Genomic DNA, 20,352 nt, shown 5'->3' with positions numbered 1-20,352 from the left:
GGGCTGATTCATAGTAAAGAATCTTTATGACGTGTGTTTTTGTATCTGCTCTTTCCACGCAGAAAACAACACCTAACATCTCAAACCCCTAGCTTTCACGAAGGGCTACCGCTCGAAACATCAGCCTGTAAAATCTTTACGGTGGCCAATTTACGTTTTCAACTCAGTTGATGATAATAAATTACCCTGTTAAACCACTAGGTTTATTTATTTAACCTTCCTTCCACCAGCGGCAAAGCTTACTACTTCAGATCCTCAAGATCGCGTAAATAATTTTCCTTTCAAGCTGCTCGAAAGCTTGACACTACGAACTCCATGATCTGATCAGTAATTCTTCCTTTCAGCTGCTTTTGTAATAAATTAGTAGAGAGAATTTGGTTTTAGAACAAGATAATAGCCTCTAACTGATAAATTTTTCTTCTTCCGTCACCTGTTAGTTGGATAATGATAGAAATCGCGAGAGATAACATGATACTCCCCTAAAATACAATTCCCCCAGTTCTCTTTGTCCATTAGGCCCTTGAAATATTATGAGGTCGGGAAAACTGTTCCTTGATACTACTGCAAGACAGAACTAACTTCATCTTTGGCGCGAGAACCTCAGAAAGTATGGCAGAAAACGAACCATCATATCCAAGGCTTTGTACGGCCCACAAAGATGAACACTTGTCTATAAATAGATTCGCTAACCCTCGAAAGCACTCCGATATATAGAATGGCTCTCAGCTAGAAGACTTTCATGCCACGGCAATGTCAGCAAAGGAGGTCTCGGTAAAATCAAAGGGTTAATAAGAACCTTAATCCCACTTAAAGTAAAGCATAGTTTTTGTACGGGTCGTGTAGAACCTCGCAAGTCTTAGAATTCTACGATAACATTTCCCGGCCTACAAAGTCATTTTAACAAGATTTCTTCTCGAGGCTGGGACACAAGCTAACGCCGGAAAAAATTAAAATGACACTTGAGGACTACAACCACATCTTGCGGCTCGTACGTCACATGCAAGCGACATTTTGATGATAATCCAACTTCGCAAAACAAAAACAAACGGCCCGCGTAAAGTATTAACCCTTTACAACCTAACATTAGTATGCATATTCTCCATAATTTTTTCCATACATTTCCTAAGGTGCTGACCAGGAGAATTTGTTCTGCAGTCAAGATCTTCTTTTATTGATCATTTCCATTATTCTCCTGACCTCGATGTATGATTCAAGGGTAATATTGTAAGTAGTAATTAGATGCTAATCACTCTTAGTGTCAAAGGGTTAAGAAGCTAAGGCACTTAAATTGCAAACTTTAAGTTCCCATGAAGCAATCCCACAACAACCTAAATGGAACACAAAGATATAAGTATCTTGACTAAAACACTCGAATCAAGACTCTGCGACACTAACATCTTGATCATGAAGTTCCCAAACCGCAGTCACTCGAAAACCGAGGTAGAACACGACGACATAACTCAAATAACATCAAGGCACTCAAGAATCGCATCACTGTAACTCTTGACGCCCTTCTGCCACCACATCACATCCCAGAGGAACTTCATAAACGACCCTCCGGTTCCCATGCAATAAACCTATGGAATCCAAGGGAAGACCGATGGACACATGTCTCACGACTTTCAGGCCAGTTTTAGTCACAAAAGAAAGGAACTCACTTTACTACAGCACTATAGGGTTCCCACAAGGCGATCTTAAAGCAAAAGAATCCGAATCTAGGAACAAAAGAATGATAGCACCTACCTGTGAATCTAGTGCTTTTCACGAGTGAGGGGATGATACGCAGAACTTAACCTATATGAATCAGCCACCGTTATTTCCATCCACATTCATTACTTCTGACAAGGAACCGTATGACAATATAATGACAACAAACGTGCAAAACGTGGAGATCTTGAATAAACGCTATGCTTTTCGTGTCCCTGTTGTGGACACAATCGATTCTTTGTGGCAACTATATTCACACTCGTGCGTGTTGCGTGCGTTTGAGGCAACATCCCGCACCAGTCCCTGGCGGTAATCTTACCATCCTCTTGAGATTTACTAGACCCCTCTTCACGACCTACACACATCTACTTGATGGAGCTCCCCCAGAAATTCCTGGACAATCTAAGTAACAATCGCCTGGTTGAAGGAGCTTGGCAAGATCTTTGGCACAATTTTGCCAAGTGCAGCCAGAGGAATCACTCCTCTGCTCAGTGCTGCCCCAGAAAGACATGACGCGCCTTTCTCGATATTTGATCTTGCAGTACCCTACGATGACGTAACAGTCACCCAGGAATACAACAACTACGACCTTGAAGTGCAGTGGCACTCATAAAATAACCCTACGACACCTATGTCATGACCCCACCACACCCATATTAACACCTCACGGTACCATGATATGAGACTACCACTACATGCTTTCCATGACCCAACCACACCCAAAATGTACGATCTGAGGTTTGTTAAGTGTAATATCAAAGCCTGACTACAGCAAGTCTCTCGTGAGAGATCGTAAATTTTGAACTCCTTCGTCGAATAATCTACTCCCATCAAACCATGTTTCACTTTCACATATGAACCTCGCATATGCCCTACCACTGCCATCGAGTTTACTGCAGCTCGGTGGCAGAGTCAAATAACGAAAATCCGAAGGTCTGAGGTTCCATTCTCTAATTTTCCTCTTTTTGCTACGCTTGTAGCCTAACGAATGGGATCGCGTATTTAAAACTCACTCATAACATGACCCTACGACCAATATAGAGAAATAACAGCACCAGAATACAAAAACCTAGAGAACACACATCGCACCCTTTAATACGACGCTGTCATTTACCACTGTACCTCCCGACCCATCTCACACACATCACTTTTGACAACTCACCCCAACAGAGAAACAAGCCATTTATTTCAAGGTCATTTAATATCTCGAAACTAAACAGAGAACCCTACAAGAGCGATCCTGTTTCAAGCAAAACCTTCCTATTAGGAAGAAGAATAAAACCTTACTACCAAAACCTGTCAAATACTGCATGTTGTTTCTTAACAAAGCAAGCAGTCAGTCAGTGCTTCAACATGTGAGACTCGTCCATGCGAAAACAACTAGGGTCAACGTACAATTTTTAAAACCAAATTTAAAAAAGAAGCATTGTTCTCAGCCAAGAACGTATCGACAAAATCCTCAAGTAACTTCAAAATCACGTTGTACAAATGGGGAGAAGACAATTTGCCAATCATCAAAGGCAAACTGTAGGACCGAGGTGACAAAGATGAACACGTCCAAATGCTAGTTAATCAAAAGTAGGGGGGAAAACGACAATTAAAAGAGAAATCATGATAAAAACAACCGAGTAGTTTCAACTCCAATCCTTCCTCAGGGAGCCTTTGTAAACTTTTAGCAAACACTCCACATCGGTACCGGTTTGAACAACTTTTTTTTTCACAGATTTACAGACCACCTCTGGAAGGCAAACTGGACTGACGAAAAGGAGAATTTGGTTGCGGATGCAATAACTCCAAAGAAGAGAATTAACGACATGAACTGCTGGTCCAAAAGAAGACAAATACATCAGAAGTTCACTCCAGAAAGCCTTCGAGCCCAGCTTCACGTTCCCTTTCAGCCCAACCTATCCATCCTCACATCAAGTTCGCGACCATCAACCATCGCTCCATTGAACATACCTGAACCGAAGTCAAGGAATAAGCTTGCAGCGCGTAGGTTTTAGTTATGTCTAAAACCAAAACCAAATTAATCACAGCATCCAATCAAATCAATGTAACTGTTACAAGGAGCCAATGAAAACACATGAATGCTTTGGAAAACGAAAATCATTGAGGCGCGACTGCCATGAGTTTTATGTTGTTTGAAAAGAAAATGAAAGATTTCTTCTCCAGTCACTACGTAAAGCTTCGGATTTTGCTTCAGTAAGTTGCAAAAGTTTGGGGCGAATGTTATCCTTTTTGAAGCAACAGACATAACTCTTTCTTTCCATTTTGCCCCCTGACCGACCTTTACAAGAGATGACTTCGAAAACCGAATCATACATTTTCAATGCAAACCTTTAAGAGAGAGCAGGCACTATAATTAATCAAGCGACTTCTTTGTTAACATAAAAACACTTTTTCACTTTCAAAGGATACTTATTGCATGAGCAGCGTCCTCTGGGGCATCAAACAGTACTGTTCCACAGCCCTTTGATCTTCCACTGGACTCTGTCATGATGTCGGCTCGAACCACTCTTCCTGTGGGCAAAAAAACCTGTTTTAGACCACGATGTGGCATTTTCATATTGCATTTCACCCATGTTATTATGCTCTGATGCGCTTTGGAATTTGGCCAATCCCACTGAGCAGTTTACGATTTTGACAGGAAATTTTTTCAGTTACCGCCAGTTTTGAAGACAAGACTAGACCACAAAACCGGGAGATAAGTTCTTTACTATTTGCGAGAAGAACGTGGGTTTTTCAATGTCCCCTGGACAATATTTGCAGTTGTCATTGCAAAGGCTGCACACTCTCCTCAGTTATGTTAAGAACCTGAGTGTTGGTCCCGTCTGGGGCTTGAACCCTCGGCCTCCCGCACGGCAGTCCGGCGCTCTACAACCTGAGCTAGTCCATCTCGGCTTAGGCCTTATGCTCAGAACCATTGAATCACATTTCAGCACAATAACCAGTCGGTCACTTCTTGTTCGCGTCCTGTATGTAATGCCAACTATTTTTCAAAATTATATCATAACATCACCTGCTCCTTTGAACTTGTCTTTCAAGTCTTGCCAAGTGTAGCGCCAAGGAAGCTGTGGAAATTTCAAAGTCAAATTGAAGGAATACAATTAAAATCATCTTTCATGCTACAAGAAGAGCAATCTTATGAGCGAAAAAAACTCATGGACGTGTATTCTGATAATTCATAGTAAGGTATGATGAAGACAAGAGAGACTTTTAATGAGACATTCATGGTCTAAAGTTATACTTTTTCAACCAAACCCTCTTTTTCCAATTTAACAATTTATATCTTAGATTCAGTTACTTACATTCCTGACAAAGACTTGTCTTCCTGAAGCTCCACTGTCGCTATGGAGTGATGAGCTAAGCCCACCCATTCCACTACTGCTGCCACCGCCACTACCACCTCCCCCGCCAAAACCAAGAGTATTGCCCAGCATTCCCAATCCACTCAGAGCAGCCAGGGGGTTAGTAGCAGGGGAATCACCCATACCACCAGAACCTCCTCCCCCTCCACCAAAACCACCACCTGAAGCCAAACCACTGCCGCCCAGTGCACCAAGATTACTGGTCAACTGTGCCAGGGTACTCAGACCCTGAAGACTCTGAAGCAGTTGAAGAACTGCCATGGGGTTCATGTTGTTTCCTCCCCCTCCTCCTCCACGACCCATGTTTGCATTGTTCACACCCAAGTTACTCAGCTGCTGCATAATGGGTGCATTGCGATCCTTGAGGGGAAAAAAATGGATTTTCATTCTGTTGTGGCTGTGAGGAAAGTGCTTAAGTATCAATTTGAGAATGATTTCTAAGCCTGCCAGAGCTCAATGCAATATCTAAGCTGCTAAACACTGAGCTTTAATTTTCATGAACTGAATGCTAGTCAATCATCAATCACAGTTGCCCCCCTTCCCCCCACCCCCCTCCAACACACACCATGTTCCTACATAATTTTCAATGAAGTAAATGCATGAAAATAAATGTACAAATAAAACAAAGAAATAGAGCATATATTTACATCAAAATCCAAAACAAGTTTCAGGTCAAAAGGATTTAAAACAAGTTCAATTTTTTTCATTTGTTCCTGGTACAAATTACTTTAGCTCTATAACAAAGAAAAACTAAAAATCATTTTTTTACCTTACTCAAATGTTAAATCATTTTGACCCTTCCAATCCCAAGAACTAACAATCAATTCTTTACATTGTCTGCCATACATTTCTCAAAGAAAGGATTTGGTGTTAAACCAGAAAATACGTTTTCATCACCTTTCTTCTCTCAAATTTTAGGCTAAAGTTAGGAGAAATTCCTTGCTGGTAACCTTAAACAGATACATCCTCCCACAGAAGTCAAGGAACCACTTGTTGTCAAAATAATGCAATAAACAAGTGAATAAATGAATAAAGCTAATGCTTCAAGGCTCCTTAATTACATCACAAATTTTTTAACTTACCAGCCTGACACTCATTGCTCTGTCACTAAGAACATGACCATGCAACATAGCTGATTTTTGTTAAGGATCTTTGACTGTAACAAAAAGGAGCAGGCTACTATTTGAAGAATCATTAATGACCATAGAGCACAAAACCACCCCCCCCCCAAAAAAAAAAAGGAGCAGGCTACTATTTGAAAAATCATTAATGACCATAGAGCACAAAACCACTCCCCCCTCCCCGCTCCCCCCCCCCAAAAAAGAAAGAAAAACAAAAGAAAAAGTGGTGAAAATTCAAGGCCTAAGTCACTGTCATCAGTTTCACTGTTGTTATTATCACTGTTATGCATGCACATGTAGTTGCACAAAAAAAGTCCCATTAAAATTTTTAATTGTATTTCCTGTTAAGTTCCTGCAAACCATTAATTTTCATCCATTTGAAATAAAGAGAACTCTGCATATTTCTGAGTATAATCTACAAAAAAGGATACAAACTGCATTTATTGCTTCTGAAGCTGTTTCAAACTGTACAGTGCCAAAACCTTTAGATTTATTATCAGAGTCCAAATTGATATCTGCACGAATAACATTACCTGCAAAACAATCATGATCATAACATTAACTGAAAGAAGATTCCTTAGAACCAACTGAACAAGAAACAATGGAACCAAAAGTTTGAAAAGGAAATCCGAAGAAGTCCATGTAGACTGTATGTTGTGCAGATAAAATCATACCAGCTCCTCTGAAGGTGTCTTTCAATTTCTGCCAAGTTACTTTGTAATCAAGCTAGGAGGAAAAAGGTAAACATAAATCCCTGAGCCCTTAAATTTACTTGATAATGGACTACCTTGAGTGGATAATGAATGTTTATTGCATCTGTCAAATAGTAAATGCACTATGAATGGTCAATTTAGCAAGCCATATTTTATTGTAATGCCAAATTCAAAAGTTTGTGTTTTCTTTGCAACCAGAGATAAAATAAATATGTCGCTAACATTGTTTTCACCATCAGCACTGTAAATTACTCTCTCCAAGTTGCCTGCTCACATTTACGCCTTGCATGCTTCGTGCTTTCGCCATAAATTTGAGTGGACTTACAGTGCAGACCTCTAACTCAATTAGTAAGAGATATATCAAAGCCTACTTACATTGCTGACAAACACAGTGCATGACAATGGATCTGTCCTGTAATTCAGTCCTTGAGCAGAATTGAGATTTCCCAAGCCTAACAGGTTGGCAAGAGGACCACTGCTGTTTCCAAGGCCCAGGTTTCCACTTCCAAGACCACCTCCCAGATGATTACCAAGAGACATACCCCCTCCAGTGAGAGAGGGAAGATCCCTTGGGTCAGGACCCCTAGGGGGAGGCCTGCTACGCCTATCACCCTCTTCAATGCGATCCTGATTGGTAGAGGATAATATAATCAAGAGTCAAGTTTTTGGTTTAAAGGCAGAGATGTGGTTGTCTATTTGTTTGTATGCTTGACTTTAGTATACAGGCACCACAGAAATATTCAGAAAATACATTTTACACCTAAGACATAAAACTTGCATCTAGTTCATCATTAGCCTGCAGTGCAGGCATCTTACTAGGGCAAGTTCACATTATAAGCTTGTGATCATTTATCTGACTGGCCATGTTTGATTGGGAGTCTGAGGAAATTGGTGGGGGTAGAGGGTACCTCCACCCTTCTCCTTATTTTTGAATGTACCTCACCCCCTTGGTACAAATTTCTTTCCCTTCCCAGCCTTCCGCTGCCATTGAAACCAAACATGGTGGTTATAAGTTTTGCTAACAAAGTATTGAGTACTTGCTTGCCAGAATTACACCTATTCTATGAGCTAGTTTATCAGTGGAGGGTTCACTAGTAAACATTCTTCATCCAAAATACCTCACGAATGTGTATTGGTCTTCCTCTGAACTCTGTTCCATGAAGCTCCTTAATGGCTTTATCTGCATCATCTCTGTTTCTGAACTCAACAATACTTGGGAAAAAGGAAAAATACTGGTAAGATTTATAGAAATTTGTTGATTATTAAATTGTTACAATATCATCAATGATACAATGCCATCATTTCATTCATTTTAAAATGTTCTACTTTCCTGTACATTTAATGACTATCTTTGTAAACTGTAGTCACCTACCCACATCCCTGCAAAAAGGTAAAAAAAGGAAAAAAATGGAGTTAATTAAAAGTGCACTAATTCAACCCTTCCAGTTCCAGCAACAGAGTAACATGTAAAAGTTCCATCATACTTTTGAATGTTCAATTTCTTATCCATCCACCCAAATCCCTCCTCCCCCCACTAAAAATCAATAAAATTCCAGACATCAAAATCTTCTAATTCATATCAGTGCCCTGTGAAAAATATGGGTTAAGAGACTGCCTTTTAGTCACTTCCTTTGAAAAAATTGTCCTAAAAAAAATAAATGCTGTCAGCTTTGTTGGAGAAAAACTCTAGATCCTCTTCACTAGAAACCCTGCCATCCTCAGGAGAGGGGAGGAGGAGTGCATCCGAAATATGGAATACTGTCATTTTCAATTAAGTCTCCACCACAGGAATACATATTAAAAATAGATTAAAACTCTCTCCTTGTTTTTGTACCTTTGATTTTCCATGACTGTCTTCAATAATGTCAACAAATGCCACATCTCCGACTAGAAAAAAATTGTATACTTGTATCAATACAAATTCACATCATCGACTGCCAAATCAACATTTACATGCATTGAATCCTTAATTTGATTTGCTTAAGGACTAATGCGAACTAAGTTTGTTCGAAACAAAGAACAAAACAAATCCACCTAATTTAAAATCACTGTAACCCTTGAGTGGTTTTGAGGTTAGAACGTAGCCTCCAATACAAAAACAATGGTTCGCCATCGCCGATTTTGTCTAAAGGAAATTATTAATTGTTATTTGTCAAAAAAGATCTTGTGGCTCCATGTACCTGTCGCTAAGCTCGTCGTTGTTTAGAATATGGTGACAGGCAAGACATAACTATTTTAAATACACTAACAACAATAATAGTATTACCCTTCTTCATGAAATCCTTCAAATCTTGCCATTTAACAGCATATGAAAGGTTCCACACGTAAACACGGCACTCTTTTCCTCCGCTTCCAGACTGTCGCCTCGAACTCGAACGCTCATCGCGAGAAGGATACGGGGCGTACCGACGATTTTCTCGCCTCAAATCTCTTTCATGTTCACCGCCTCTTCTTCGCCGATCTCTGTCGTCATGATCGCTTTCTCTGCTACCTTCTCTTTCTTCCCTGAAGTCATGATCACCTGGAGAATCGTCCCTCCTACTTGAATTTGAATACAACTCATCTTCATGGTCCGCCATATTGTCTCTTACGTTGACGCTATGCTGTGTGACCACGCTACTTATAAATAAAAATTGTCGTATGGAACGGGTGGGTAAGGTAATGGATTATCCACCAATTGAATTAGATCAAAGGACTTTTGACTGTGCTGGCGAAGGAGAAAATTGAAATTATTAGAATTGAAGACGTTTTCGCGTTATGCGTTTTTATCAAAAAAAAAAAAAAAAAAAGATTATAGACATATGTTTTTAATTTTTTCCAGAATTATTTCTGTAGGAGGGGAAGGAGGCTGTATTCTTTTCCTTTCCTCTTGAATGATCGCGGGCTCACCATAGTCATGCCTTCCTTCTGTCGCCTTGCAGAACTCTAGAAGAACCGAAATAGAGGAAATTAGTTGAATTTTTACGGCGATCTATGATGGCTTAATCCCTTTGCTTACGGCCATGAGCTAATCTACTAGACCTGCTTCTTTTAAGATGTCTGCGAAAGGGTATGTTTCCCGATGAAATTTTTTACACACTCTAAAATGCATCGATGTCGGAATATTTCAGCTTCTATCAAAATATGAAACTTCTCGCGGAAACGTAAAGTTTTTTTCTTTCCTAACAAGGAATGAGCTACGCAAATTAAGCGAAGAAAGCTTGACTAGACCACCTGAAGAAGTCTTTGATGTTCTCGAAAAGCTTGGCGAAGGGTAAGTTTATTTTCCTGCTCTGCATCATACATAAGTTAGTTAAGTTAATTAGTCAAAAAGTGGCCTTCGGGACTATTAAAGTTCAGCACATATATCAAAGTTCAATATATCTGATAGCCGGCTTTTTATCGAACCCTTTTTCGAAGAAACTCATTTTTTATGTCCTAATTATTGAATAACTCCTCTTAATCGTTGAATTAAATCTATACATTCGGTACAAATGAATTGCGCGATAAATTAAAGTCACAAATATAAACTTAACCGAAGCCAACAAATTTGTTAAGCAAGCTTATATTGAGAATAATTTATTCAGTACAATTTCTTTGATGTTATTACTTTAGCGACCGTGCTGCCTGTTCCTTTTTTCACTTTCGAGATTATTGCCAGCGTAGAATGTTCTGAAAGAGGCTGTTCATTACCTACGAGGTTGTACAAGCACTATAACTGAAAATGATGAATATTCTGTTGCATCGTTTTCGACTCTTGATGTTATGTGTGCTGTGCAAATAAGTTGCATTTAAAGCAGCATGTTTCTTGAGAGTTCTTCCATGGCATGCATTTCTCTGAAGGGTAAATAGGAAGGTCTCCTGATCCAAGAAGTTTTCCTTGGGAAGTATCGTTGACAAGCTTTTACCATTAAAATATACAGTATACAGCATGCTTTCCTTTATATATGAACTAAACATAAAAATTCACTGTTGTAAATGAGGTTTAATTGCACCATTTTATTTGATTGGAAACTTATATTCTAACTGGAAATTAAGAATACATCTCTGTTTACTGAATTCCTAGTTAGAAATAAAATTAAATATTCAACTACATAAGAGGAAAATAGGTAAATTTTAATTCCTAAACAAATGGTTTGTAGTTCCAATCTAGTATGGTTTGAAATTTTCTGAGATTCTATATTATTATGTGGTACTATTTAACTCCCAAGATCTGATTGTTTATTCTCCCCTCAAAACTGTTACATATTTCCTGTAAGTAAGTTGCAATAATTTGGTGTTAGATCAAGATAACAACTTCTACCTGATAGGTTTAAGTATTCTCATTACGTATTTGCTGGATAATAGATGGGTATTATAGGGAGAAGTTATAAGTTAATCACATCTGAGAGCTAAAGGGTTTGTTGAGACTGGAACAAACTGGTTAAAAAATGCTTTTTTTGTAGGTGGGTGGGGGGGGGGGGGAAGAGAGGTAGGGCTGGATGGTTTAGTGCCAAGGTGAACTGCTATCAGAAATCTATAGATTTCAGACTAAACAGTTAAGAATATATGAAAGTCATATATTTGAACTGCGGATAAAGACATGAATGAAAGTGATTCTCGCAGTAATGTGCACTACTTAGGCAGTAGTGAAAATAAGGCTTGGAAAAAATTCAGTCCCGTACAGGCCTGAATTTTTTTCAGGCCTTATTTTCACTACTGCCTAAGTAGTGCACATTACTGCAAGGATCACTTTCATTCACAAGATTTCAGACTGTTTGGCCTGTATGCTAAAAATAAATCTTCTTTTCCTTGCCAGTTCCTATGGCTCTGTTTACAAGGCAATGCACAAGGAAACAGGTCAAGTTGTCGCTATCAAACAAGTACCAGTTGACACAGACCTGCAGGAGATTATAAAAGAAATAAGCATGATGCAGCAGTGTGATAGGTAATGCATTTTATATTCTTGAAAAATATGAATTATTTAAATTAGACTTGTGGTTGTTTTATTTTAAGCCTTTAACTCCCATGAGTGACCAAGAAAGAATTCCTCCTTACAATATTAATACAATATCAACCAGATAAGTGATGAGAATAAAGAAAAATATTGATTTGGGGATAATTAGTTGATCCAATACTAAATTCTCTGAACTAACATTATAAGAATTGAACAGTTTGCAGTAAGGAGAATTACAAATTTGATGTAGGAATTGAAGGGTTAACTTAAAAACTTTATCACTTGAATGTTAAATGGAAAGTTGTAATAATGATATTTCTGCTAACATGCCTTCAAATGATTTTCTGAATTTCCCTTTTTTTTCAGTCCATATGTTGTGAAGTATTATGGAAGCTACTTCAAGAACACAGATCTCTGGGTAGATATTAACGATTTTCATTTTATCTTTTTACAATGAATGAAATGAATCAATGTGATCTTGAAGCAGTGGCACAGCTATTACAGGGGCCTTGATAAGTGCTATTCCTTCTTTCCATTCCCTCTCTCTCTCTTTGTACCTGTGTTTTCTTCCATATGAGGTCACTCACAGTAGGAGTTGGTAACTGGAGTTGAGTGAGCCAATCAGAACAGCAGAAATGCAATATTCAGAGTTGAAAATATAGCAATTATAGAGTTGTTAGGAGTACTTGTGTGCATGATCACATTTTCATCACTCTTTTGAATGATGTGTCAACTACTCAAGTATAATAAAACTTTTATTATAATATCCATTTCCTTTTTTCTGACCAGATTGTTATGGAATTCTGTGGTGCAGGATCAGTGTCAGATTTAATGAAAATAAGAAATAAAACTGTAAGTAAAACTGTTGTGGATGTTGTGTTCAGCTTGGTAATATCTTCTAGTTACACCAAACTGTGGTAAGGGAATTGAAGAAGGAAAAGTGACAGAGAATATTTTCCATATCTTTAAGTCAAAACACATGCAATCAAACTAAGTGCAATAGTTGCTTGTTACATGGAACAGGGGTTTGACTGTAAATCAACAGGAATAGTGAATAAATCACCTATAAAGCTTTGCATGTGTGTGATTGTTAAATGAATCAATGAAAATGTAATTTCATTTCAGCTGACAGAAGAAGAGATTGCATGTATATTGAAATACACTCTTAAGGGACTTGAATATCTTCATTTGAGAAGAAAAATACACAGGTTTGCGTTCTTTGCTTTATTTTAAAACATTGTTTATTAAAGAAAGAATCAGTGAATTTTATGTCATTGCACTGGAGTTATTTTTCGAACAATTGACTTACAACCATTTTCATTAAGAGTGCTTGGTGTAAACGTTTGCTGACACTGTTGACCTTAACCTAGACATGATTTTTGGTGAAGATATGATGATGATGGCTCCACACGGGTTATTCATTTTTGTCACTTGTAAAGCATTAAAGCCATTTTTGTTGATTCCAAGAGATGTACTCTTTCTCTTATTTCAGAGACATCAAGGCAGGAAATATCCTGCTTAATGCAGAGGGCCATGCCAAACTTGCAGACTTTGGAGTTGCTGGTCAACTCACTGTAAGTGTTCCTAAAATTACCAGTATTTGTATCTTTACATGGAGGGAGCACTTGTCTGAAGTCTGGGCTTTTCTGGGTCATTTAATATATCCATGATACAATCTTGAGCAAAATAAAAGCAACATTGTTACCTACCCTCCTCCGTTTTCAGAGGCTCAGCTTGTTTGCAATTGCATCTCTTTATATATTTTCTTGGAAGGAGGACTTAATGTGGAACTTTTGTTTTTGACGGAGTTGATCAATGTTAAGTCTAGAAATATTTTTTCTTGGTAATTTATCCATCTATTCTTAATGTTCATTGGTTATTGAGCTTTTTTTTAAAATTTTTTTTCCCTAATTTTTTCTGATGGAATTTGATGTTTGTGTTTGACTTTATAAATTCTGAATTTATTTCAACAAGGATACAATGGCGAAAAGGAACACTGTAATAGGAACTCCGTTTTGGATGGCTCCTGAAGTGATACAGGTCAGAGGTCAAAGTTTTAACAATATAGTTGAAAAAAACTGTATTATTATGGTCAAAATATTGTGAGCCCTGCAGAATTCAGACTGGAATGTTGTTATGTCAATAAGACACGAGAGAAGTGAAAGCAGCAAAAGTAATTAGTGTTGTCCTCACGGTTTACGTGATATTAGGGCCTGTGCACCAGCCAAAAATAAATCGCCTGTTTTTAGAAAACTAGGCGACTGTAGCATATGGCGTCTATCCGTGTCCAAAATATGTGTGAGATGTGAAGAAAACACAACAGAGATTTATTTACCGTCAATATATCTAAACTCGGCCGTGTAGCTAAACGATCCCCACGACACACGTGATACATGAATATGAGACTGACAGGCGTGACAGCGTGAATTCTTACGTCACACACCACAATGACTATTAGTAACCTGATAGTGGCACTTTTATTGACCTAAACTCTGTCTTCATTCCAACCATTAGAACTAAAGATTTTCTATCAACCGGTTTTTAATCTAGACTGAAAAAGTTCAGTGGGTAGCACATGTATTGACTGGTCTGTATTTCATTTGTTGAGATGTGTTTTTCTATTTCTTTTTATATATTCAGGAAATTGGTTATGACTGCTTAGCAGATATTTGGTCTTTAGGAATAACAGCAATAGAAATGGCTGAAGGGAAACCTCCCTATGCTGACATTCATCCAATGAGGGTTAGTATAAACTTCACACTTCATAGTAAAAATTCTCCAAGAAGGTCGTCTTAGATTCCTTTTCTTGTTGAATATGACTGAAAAATTGAAATTCTCACTGTATCAAAGCCATCTTCAGCCAGTTACTGTTTGTACAGAAGTTCGAAGCAATAGGAATAAACGAGTCAAACGATGCAAGAAGCTCTGTTGGCAAGTTGTTTGTGCACCAGGATGCAAATCAAGAAGTCCGATTACAAACCTTGGCTGGGACTTTAGTGCGAGACATTACTCTCCCTGAGAGCCTTTGTCTACCCTGGAGTGTAATTTTTTTACCATCGAACTGCGAGGGGAAGTCAACAATTTAATTGGGAGTAACTTATGATAGACTAGCATTCCATCATTTACACATAATCACTCAAGTCATCGATTTCGTTGACGTGGAGTAACATGATTTTGTCCCTATTTTCTCCTACAGGCAATATTTATGATTCCAACCAAACCCCCTCCGACATTTAAAGATGACGAAAGACGGAGTAAGGAATTCTTGGATTTTGTGAGCAAATGTCTTGTGAAGAATCCAGAAGAAAGAGCGACTGCTACACAGCTGTTACAGGCAAGAGTTGGTGCTCAGCTGAAGGGCGAGGCCTGGGACTGTTTGAACCTCTTTAAGTCATATATCCGGATGTTACGAGTTTTGAAGACGTTTATTTTTTGAGTCCGTATTATTTGAACTTGGGAGACACGGGGACTTAATTGCTAATGCGCTGGATTTAGAGCCAAGAGAACCTTGTCATAGACATGACTGGACTGAATGTGTTGTGTTCTTGGACAAGACACTTTATTCTCACAGTGCCCCTCTCTGCAGGAGTATAACTGGGTACTAGTAAACTGTCAAAATGTGGAGGTCATCTGTGATGGACCGGAATCCCATCCAGTGGGAGTAACTATACTCCTAGACGCTTCAGAATACGGAAATCGGGATAATCTTCGGCGCAGACTTCTTTCATCCCCCCCCCCCAAAAAAAAACAAACAAACAAACAAACAAACCAAAATATCTCAAGATAACTTCGGCAGCCTTCCTCGTCCTAGAAACTTCAGTGTAGAAGCGGAAGTTGATGAACCCTAAATTCTACCTTTATGAACTGTTTATATCCGATCGATCATAATTGCTGTAAATTTTTTTTTCCCAGCATCCATTTATTGAAAGTGCCAAGTCTGTAAGTGTGTTAAACAGCATGATTCAAGAGGCACTGAATATTATGGAGGAGGAAAGCACCAGGGAGGAAAACGAGGTACGATTTGTTACTTTGGTTGGAAACTATCAGAGCATTTTATGTCAACAACGCTTTTCATCTAGCGAAAACTTACTGGAGTAGAATTTCTCTTATGTTGTTTTAATAGAAAATCGCAAAACTACTACGACGGACAAAAGTGTTGATTGCTCTAATGCCACTTTCTGCCTTTCATTTATCTTCACCTCTGCTTCATCTCGTTGGGGGGCGGGGCGGGGAAACGGGGGACTTTCAAGTTATTTATTCACTAATAAATAACAAGATTTCTGTTCGTTATGTGGAATGAAAGGTTGTCGACTTCCTACTAATCGGAGGCGTGCAAGCTACTTTTGCCACTCACTGTAGTTTTTAATAGGAATTCAAGTTATCGTGAACTACAAAGCGCATTAAGCGCCAGTCCTCAAATATAACTCCTGACAAAACTTTCTTGCCACTCGTTTTTTTAAATTCATTTATATCGAAACCGCTTTCATTCTTCGCGGCAGGATGAGACTGAGGAGAGTGACGAACATGTGGATTCAGGGACGATTGTGAAATTCGGCGATGGCAATGACAACACCATGATAATGAACACAGCAACGAGTGTTCAGAGCCAAGATACAATGATTGTTAACAGTGAGGCGGGTACACTGCTCGAGTCAGATCTTGGAACAATGGTAATCAACTCTGACGACGAAGACGCGACAATGAAAAGTAAGCACAGTACATACTAGATAAATTTCAAATAACCATGCGCTCTATTCAATTGTGTAAACGTCAGTCACCGTCAACAATCGGTTTTAGGACTCCTTCCACTGTTATGATCATATCTTGCATAAGGCCAATACCTGAGTGGTCAAGCTTTTATGATGTTCAATGTTAAACTATTTATCCCAAAGGATATTTTAAAGCATTTCTATCTAATGGCCTTGAACGTGAAAGTTTGAAATAACATCTCATCTTTGGAGCATGCAGTGAATAGGAGATTAGTTGGATCTCGGTTCAGGTTCCCCCCCCACTCCCCCCCACCCTAGTAGATTTTCGTCAGGTTTCCCTGCCGGTTCGACGGTACACATTTTTATAGCGGAGCGCGCGCGCTGCGAAGCCCCATACTTTGTACAAAATGGTATTAACCCGTCAAGCCGGAAAATTTGGTACCTTGGAGTGGGGAGAGGCATTGTTGGAGGAAATTGCTTGTCCAGTAACGCAATGTCATGACTTCTGCCAGAGCTAGCACTAGTATTTTTCGATTTGTAGTCTAGAGAGCCAACTACAGTCTACCACATCTCCCCGCGATTACACTATACCAAGGGCTAATGCCCCACAGCTGAACTGTTGGTGCTCTCTTTTAGATCGCGTGTCATATCTAGTTAAACAGTGATTCAATCTTTCAACCTAGAGCGCTCCTTACCTCTTTCCATTTACAGGACTGGACAGTGACGCCAAACAGAATTATCGTCCGTCCTTTATGGATCATTTTGACAGAATCTACGAAGCTGGAGGTCGAGGAAGCGAGTCTGGCGCCAATGGTTCTTCTGAAGAAGACTCTGGAGGACTTTTGAGGGGAGTGAAACCAGAAGATCCCTTTAAACTTAAGAAGGAAGGCCCCCCTGACTTTGAATTTGTTAGTATTAAAACTTTTGTTTTGAAACTTTTAATGAACTGTAAAGAAGTATAGTGTCCATCAAGGGGACTAAAACCTTCCCTTTGATTCTTTCTCTTCCACAGTTAAGATCTCTTCCTTGCGATGAACTGCAACGGCGAATGCAAACACTGGACATGGAAATGGAAAAAGAAATTGAAGGACTTCGGTCCAGATACCAAGCAAAAAGACAACCCATCCTTGATGCTATGGAAGCAAAGAAAAGAAGGCAACAGAACTTTTAGCAGCGTCATGTTGCCTCGACGTGGATTGTACTATACTGCATGTGTTGGAGAGAAATTTGTGCTAAAGTATATTTAAAGGTTTTACGTCACAATTTTTTTTGCTGCGTGTAAAATTACCTTCAACGGGAAGGAAACAACAAAATATTAGTTTTGTAAGATAAAAAAAAAATACCAACATGGAAAAGGTAAACCAAGAGGGAACTAGGTTGATCAAGGATTGAGATGATATAAATAGATTGTAAATGACATACTTGAAGGTTTTAAGCGAAATTTTTTTGAGATTCTGATTATCTGAAGTGGTTCCTTTAAGTCCATATTTTCGGCTCTTATCATTACTGCGAAAACAGTTGGCATAACATCTGCCCGAGTTACGAGCGTTAGCCTTGGAATTTAAGGCATATTTGGTGACTGACTGCACCGCGTATTCTTCTGCCAAGTAAATGCCGTCTAGACTAGAATCAAAATCCGTTCCATCAACTCGTGTAAACAATGCAGATCTATGTTGAATATGGCGAAGAAGTGCACTCCATATTCCTCCACAAAAGAAACGACGACAAGCAGAGAATTACATCTTCTTATCAGTGCCACTTGTATTAAGTACGTGATACGGACCTACGCTGAGTATGGCCAGTTGCGTCAAGACAGATACGTGGAACGTTTTCGTTTACGGATTCAATAAGGAGGATTAAAAACCACTGGCTGGGAGTTGGCTCAGGGATTGTAGTAGGATCTCTGAATGAACAGTATAATTACAGATTTCGAAAAACTTGTCTATAGTATTTAAACTGACAGTTCTACTTTATACCTATAGCTAAATTGAAGAAAATGTACCGTCATTGGTTGGTTTAAAGAGTTTGCTATGTTGACCCAAGATCATCACCTCGGTCCGTCAAAAGTTAGTTTTGCATTTCATCAATTGATAGATTGATTGAATGACTGCGACCTATAGACTCGCCGTTGGCTATCCTCTCCTCTATAACCTGACATAAGCCACCAAACTCTCTTCGTCAAACTCAAAAACTCGAAATCTCCAGGGAGCAAAAGATGGTAATGCTGTCTGACTCTTTATTTTCTTTTTTTTTTTTTTTTTTTTTTTTAAATTAGACGCCTATTTATTGTCTTATTTGGAAGGTAAAACAATTCGTGTAAAAACGCTCTTCTATCATATGAAGTCTACCACAGAGCAAGTGATGGTGATTCACAAAATGCGACGTGGTGCCTTAGATAAACAAATTAGAAAAGATTTCGAAAGAAACTGTAGTCCAACTAAAAAAGACGGGAATCACAGAAATCGATCATACATTTGAAGAGATCAATGTCATATCTAAGTAGTTGCGTACCAGCTCCTCTCCTAGCCCAACAACAGTCAACTGATGACAAGCCAGGGTTAATGTCGGGTTTGGGGAGGGGTATGTGCGCAATAGCTAAGATAACTAAATCGATCCGTTCGAAGTGAAGACAAAGTACTTTATTTCTGACTCCTCAACTAAATTACTTATTAAAGTTTGGTGACTTCGCACAGGCCCCGTTTCGAGGTAGCTCGTTTTAAAGCGTAAGTTATATTATTTGCTTGAGGATAATCGATTTGTTTTACCAGAGAATGGTTCCTTCATTCGGAGGGCTTTTTTCCTTATATTTATAGATTACTATTTCTATTACTTTACTATAGTTTTGTATATTGAATTTTCATTCTTGAATTTTTCTGTTTTTAAGACTTGATAAAAATTGAACATAAGCAATTTGATCGTTGTCTGGTTCAGTTCGTTGACATTCCGTCAAGTTGCTCTAAGTTACCTTTGAAACGCTGCTGAAAAGTTCTATGGGCTCAGCAAATATCCACGATTCGATTTTGAATGAACAAAAAGTTGTTACGTTTTCTTCGATATCAAATTAGGCCTAAAATGTACAGATTGCTACTGTTATGTTATATTGGTTAATGGTAATTATCTTTACAAGAAGCACGTTGAGTTCTTTTCAAACACTTGGGGATCTAGTCTACTTTCCAACTTTTTTTCTCGTTTGTTTGTAGTTGTTGTTGTAATTTTTTTTCCATGTTGTTTCGCGCTTTTTATGTTTGTCGTCACGCAACTGTACTCGTCACGGTTTTCGTGACTAATATGTTGCGTGACGACCCAATTATCACCTGGAAAGGAGGCTAAATCGTCCCCACTCATCCCCGTCTAAGATCCATAGCTAATTTTAGATAGCCTTGAAAAGTAATGGGAGATTGTTGGTTATTTAGCTGGAATAAATTATCCTAGTTTTAACAAGTGATTGCTAAAAAAAAGGAGAAGTAAAAATTTTCTTTTAATTCTGTCTTTCTTCATTTGTTTCTAACAATGTTAACCAATCAAATTTGGCGCAGTAACACACGTCACTACTTCGTCCCCAGGGGCCTCGTCGTTTTAAAAATGGCAACGGTTTTTGCTGACTAGCCGCCATTTTGAAAGCTAGGATCCTTTTGAGTACGATTTTTGATAAGTCACTGCAACGACTCTCTTTTGTTTTATAGAAAAATATGGCCACTGGTCAAATCGCTCTTTACTTGGTAACTTCCAAGAGGGTTGTTTTTATGGTAACATAAGAGTGTAACGTTTTCCACATGCTTTTGCAGAAGAGGAAGTCCAAGATTTCAGTTTTTTTTTTTA

The 20,352-nt window shown here is 38.7% G+C and overlaps 2 protein-coding genes across 2 annotated transcripts; one reads left to right on the top strand and one right to left on the bottom strand.

The window, feature by feature from the left end:
- Nucleotides 1-2,889: 2,889 nt before the first annotated feature.
- On the bottom strand, nt 2,890-9,700 carry LOC113672793 (myelin expression factor 2). Its single transcript, XM_027189138.2, has 12 exons — nt 9,176-9,700; nt 8,744-8,796; nt 8,282-8,289; nt 8,028-8,121; nt 7,285-7,536; nt 6,871-6,922; nt 6,628-6,729; nt 6,158-6,207; nt 5,016-5,435; nt 4,727-4,778; nt 4,126-4,227; nt 2,890-3,666 (listed from the first exon to the last, which is right to left on the bottom strand). The coding sequence occupies exons 1-12, from the start codon at nt 9,486-9,488 to the stop codon at nt 3,602-3,604; spliced, it is 1,563 nt and encodes a 520-aa protein (XP_027044939.2). The 5' UTR covers nt 9,489-9,700; the 3' UTR covers nt 2,890-3,601.
- Nucleotides 9,701-9,780: 80 nt separating this feature from the next.
- On the top strand, nt 9,781-20,015 carry LOC113672797 (serine/threonine-protein kinase 3). The gene is made up of 14 exons (XM_089196454.1): nt 9,781-9,958; nt 10,079-10,162; nt 11,687-11,815; nt 12,191-12,242; nt 12,614-12,676; nt 12,950-13,032; nt 13,317-13,398; nt 13,799-13,864; nt 14,465-14,566; nt 15,021-15,158; nt 15,737-15,838; nt 16,324-16,531; nt 17,245-17,441; nt 17,546-20,015. Exons 1-14 carry the CDS (start codon nt 9,945-9,947, stop codon nt 17,702-17,704), a joined length of 1,479 nt encoding a protein of 492 aa, XP_089052580.1. The 5' UTR covers nt 9,781-9,944; the 3' UTR covers nt 17,705-20,015.
- The last annotated feature ends 337 nt before the right edge of the window (nt 20,016-20,352 follow it).

This window comes from Pocillopora damicornis, chromosome 1, assembly GCF_964200805.1.
Source record: "Pocillopora damicornis chromosome 1, jaPocDami1.2, whole genome shotgun sequence".
Taxonomy (NCBI): Eukaryota; Metazoa; Cnidaria; class Anthozoa; order Scleractinia; family Pocilloporidae; genus Pocillopora; species Pocillopora damicornis.
Note: the sequence above shows the minus strand (reverse complement) of the source record. Positions and strands in the feature narration are given on the sequence as shown.

Excerpts from the sequence above, each read along its gene's own strand:
- LOC113672793 (XM_027189138.2), bottom strand. The coding sequence starts at position 9,488 with ATGGCGGACCATGAAGATGAGTTGTATTCAAATTCAAGTAGGAGGGAC. Across the intron at positions 7,537-8,027 it reads GACCAATACACATTCGTGAG|GATCGCATTGAAGAGGGTGA; the intron begins GTATTTTGGATG and ends TCTACCAATCAG. Across the intron at positions 6,923-7,284 it reads GCACTGTGTTTGTCAGCAAT|CTTGATTACAAAGTAACTTG; the intron begins GTAAGTAGGCTT and ends TTTTCCTCCTAG.
- LOC113672797 (XM_089196454.1), top strand. Across the intron at positions 13,033-13,316 it reads TTGAGAAGAAAAATACACAG|AGACATCAAGGCAGGAAATA; the intron begins GTTTGCGTTCTT and ends CTCTTATTTCAG. Across the intron at positions 16,532-17,244 it reads CGAAGACGCGACAATGAAAA|GACTGGACAGTGACGCCAAA; the intron begins GTAAGCACAGTA and ends TTCCATTTACAG.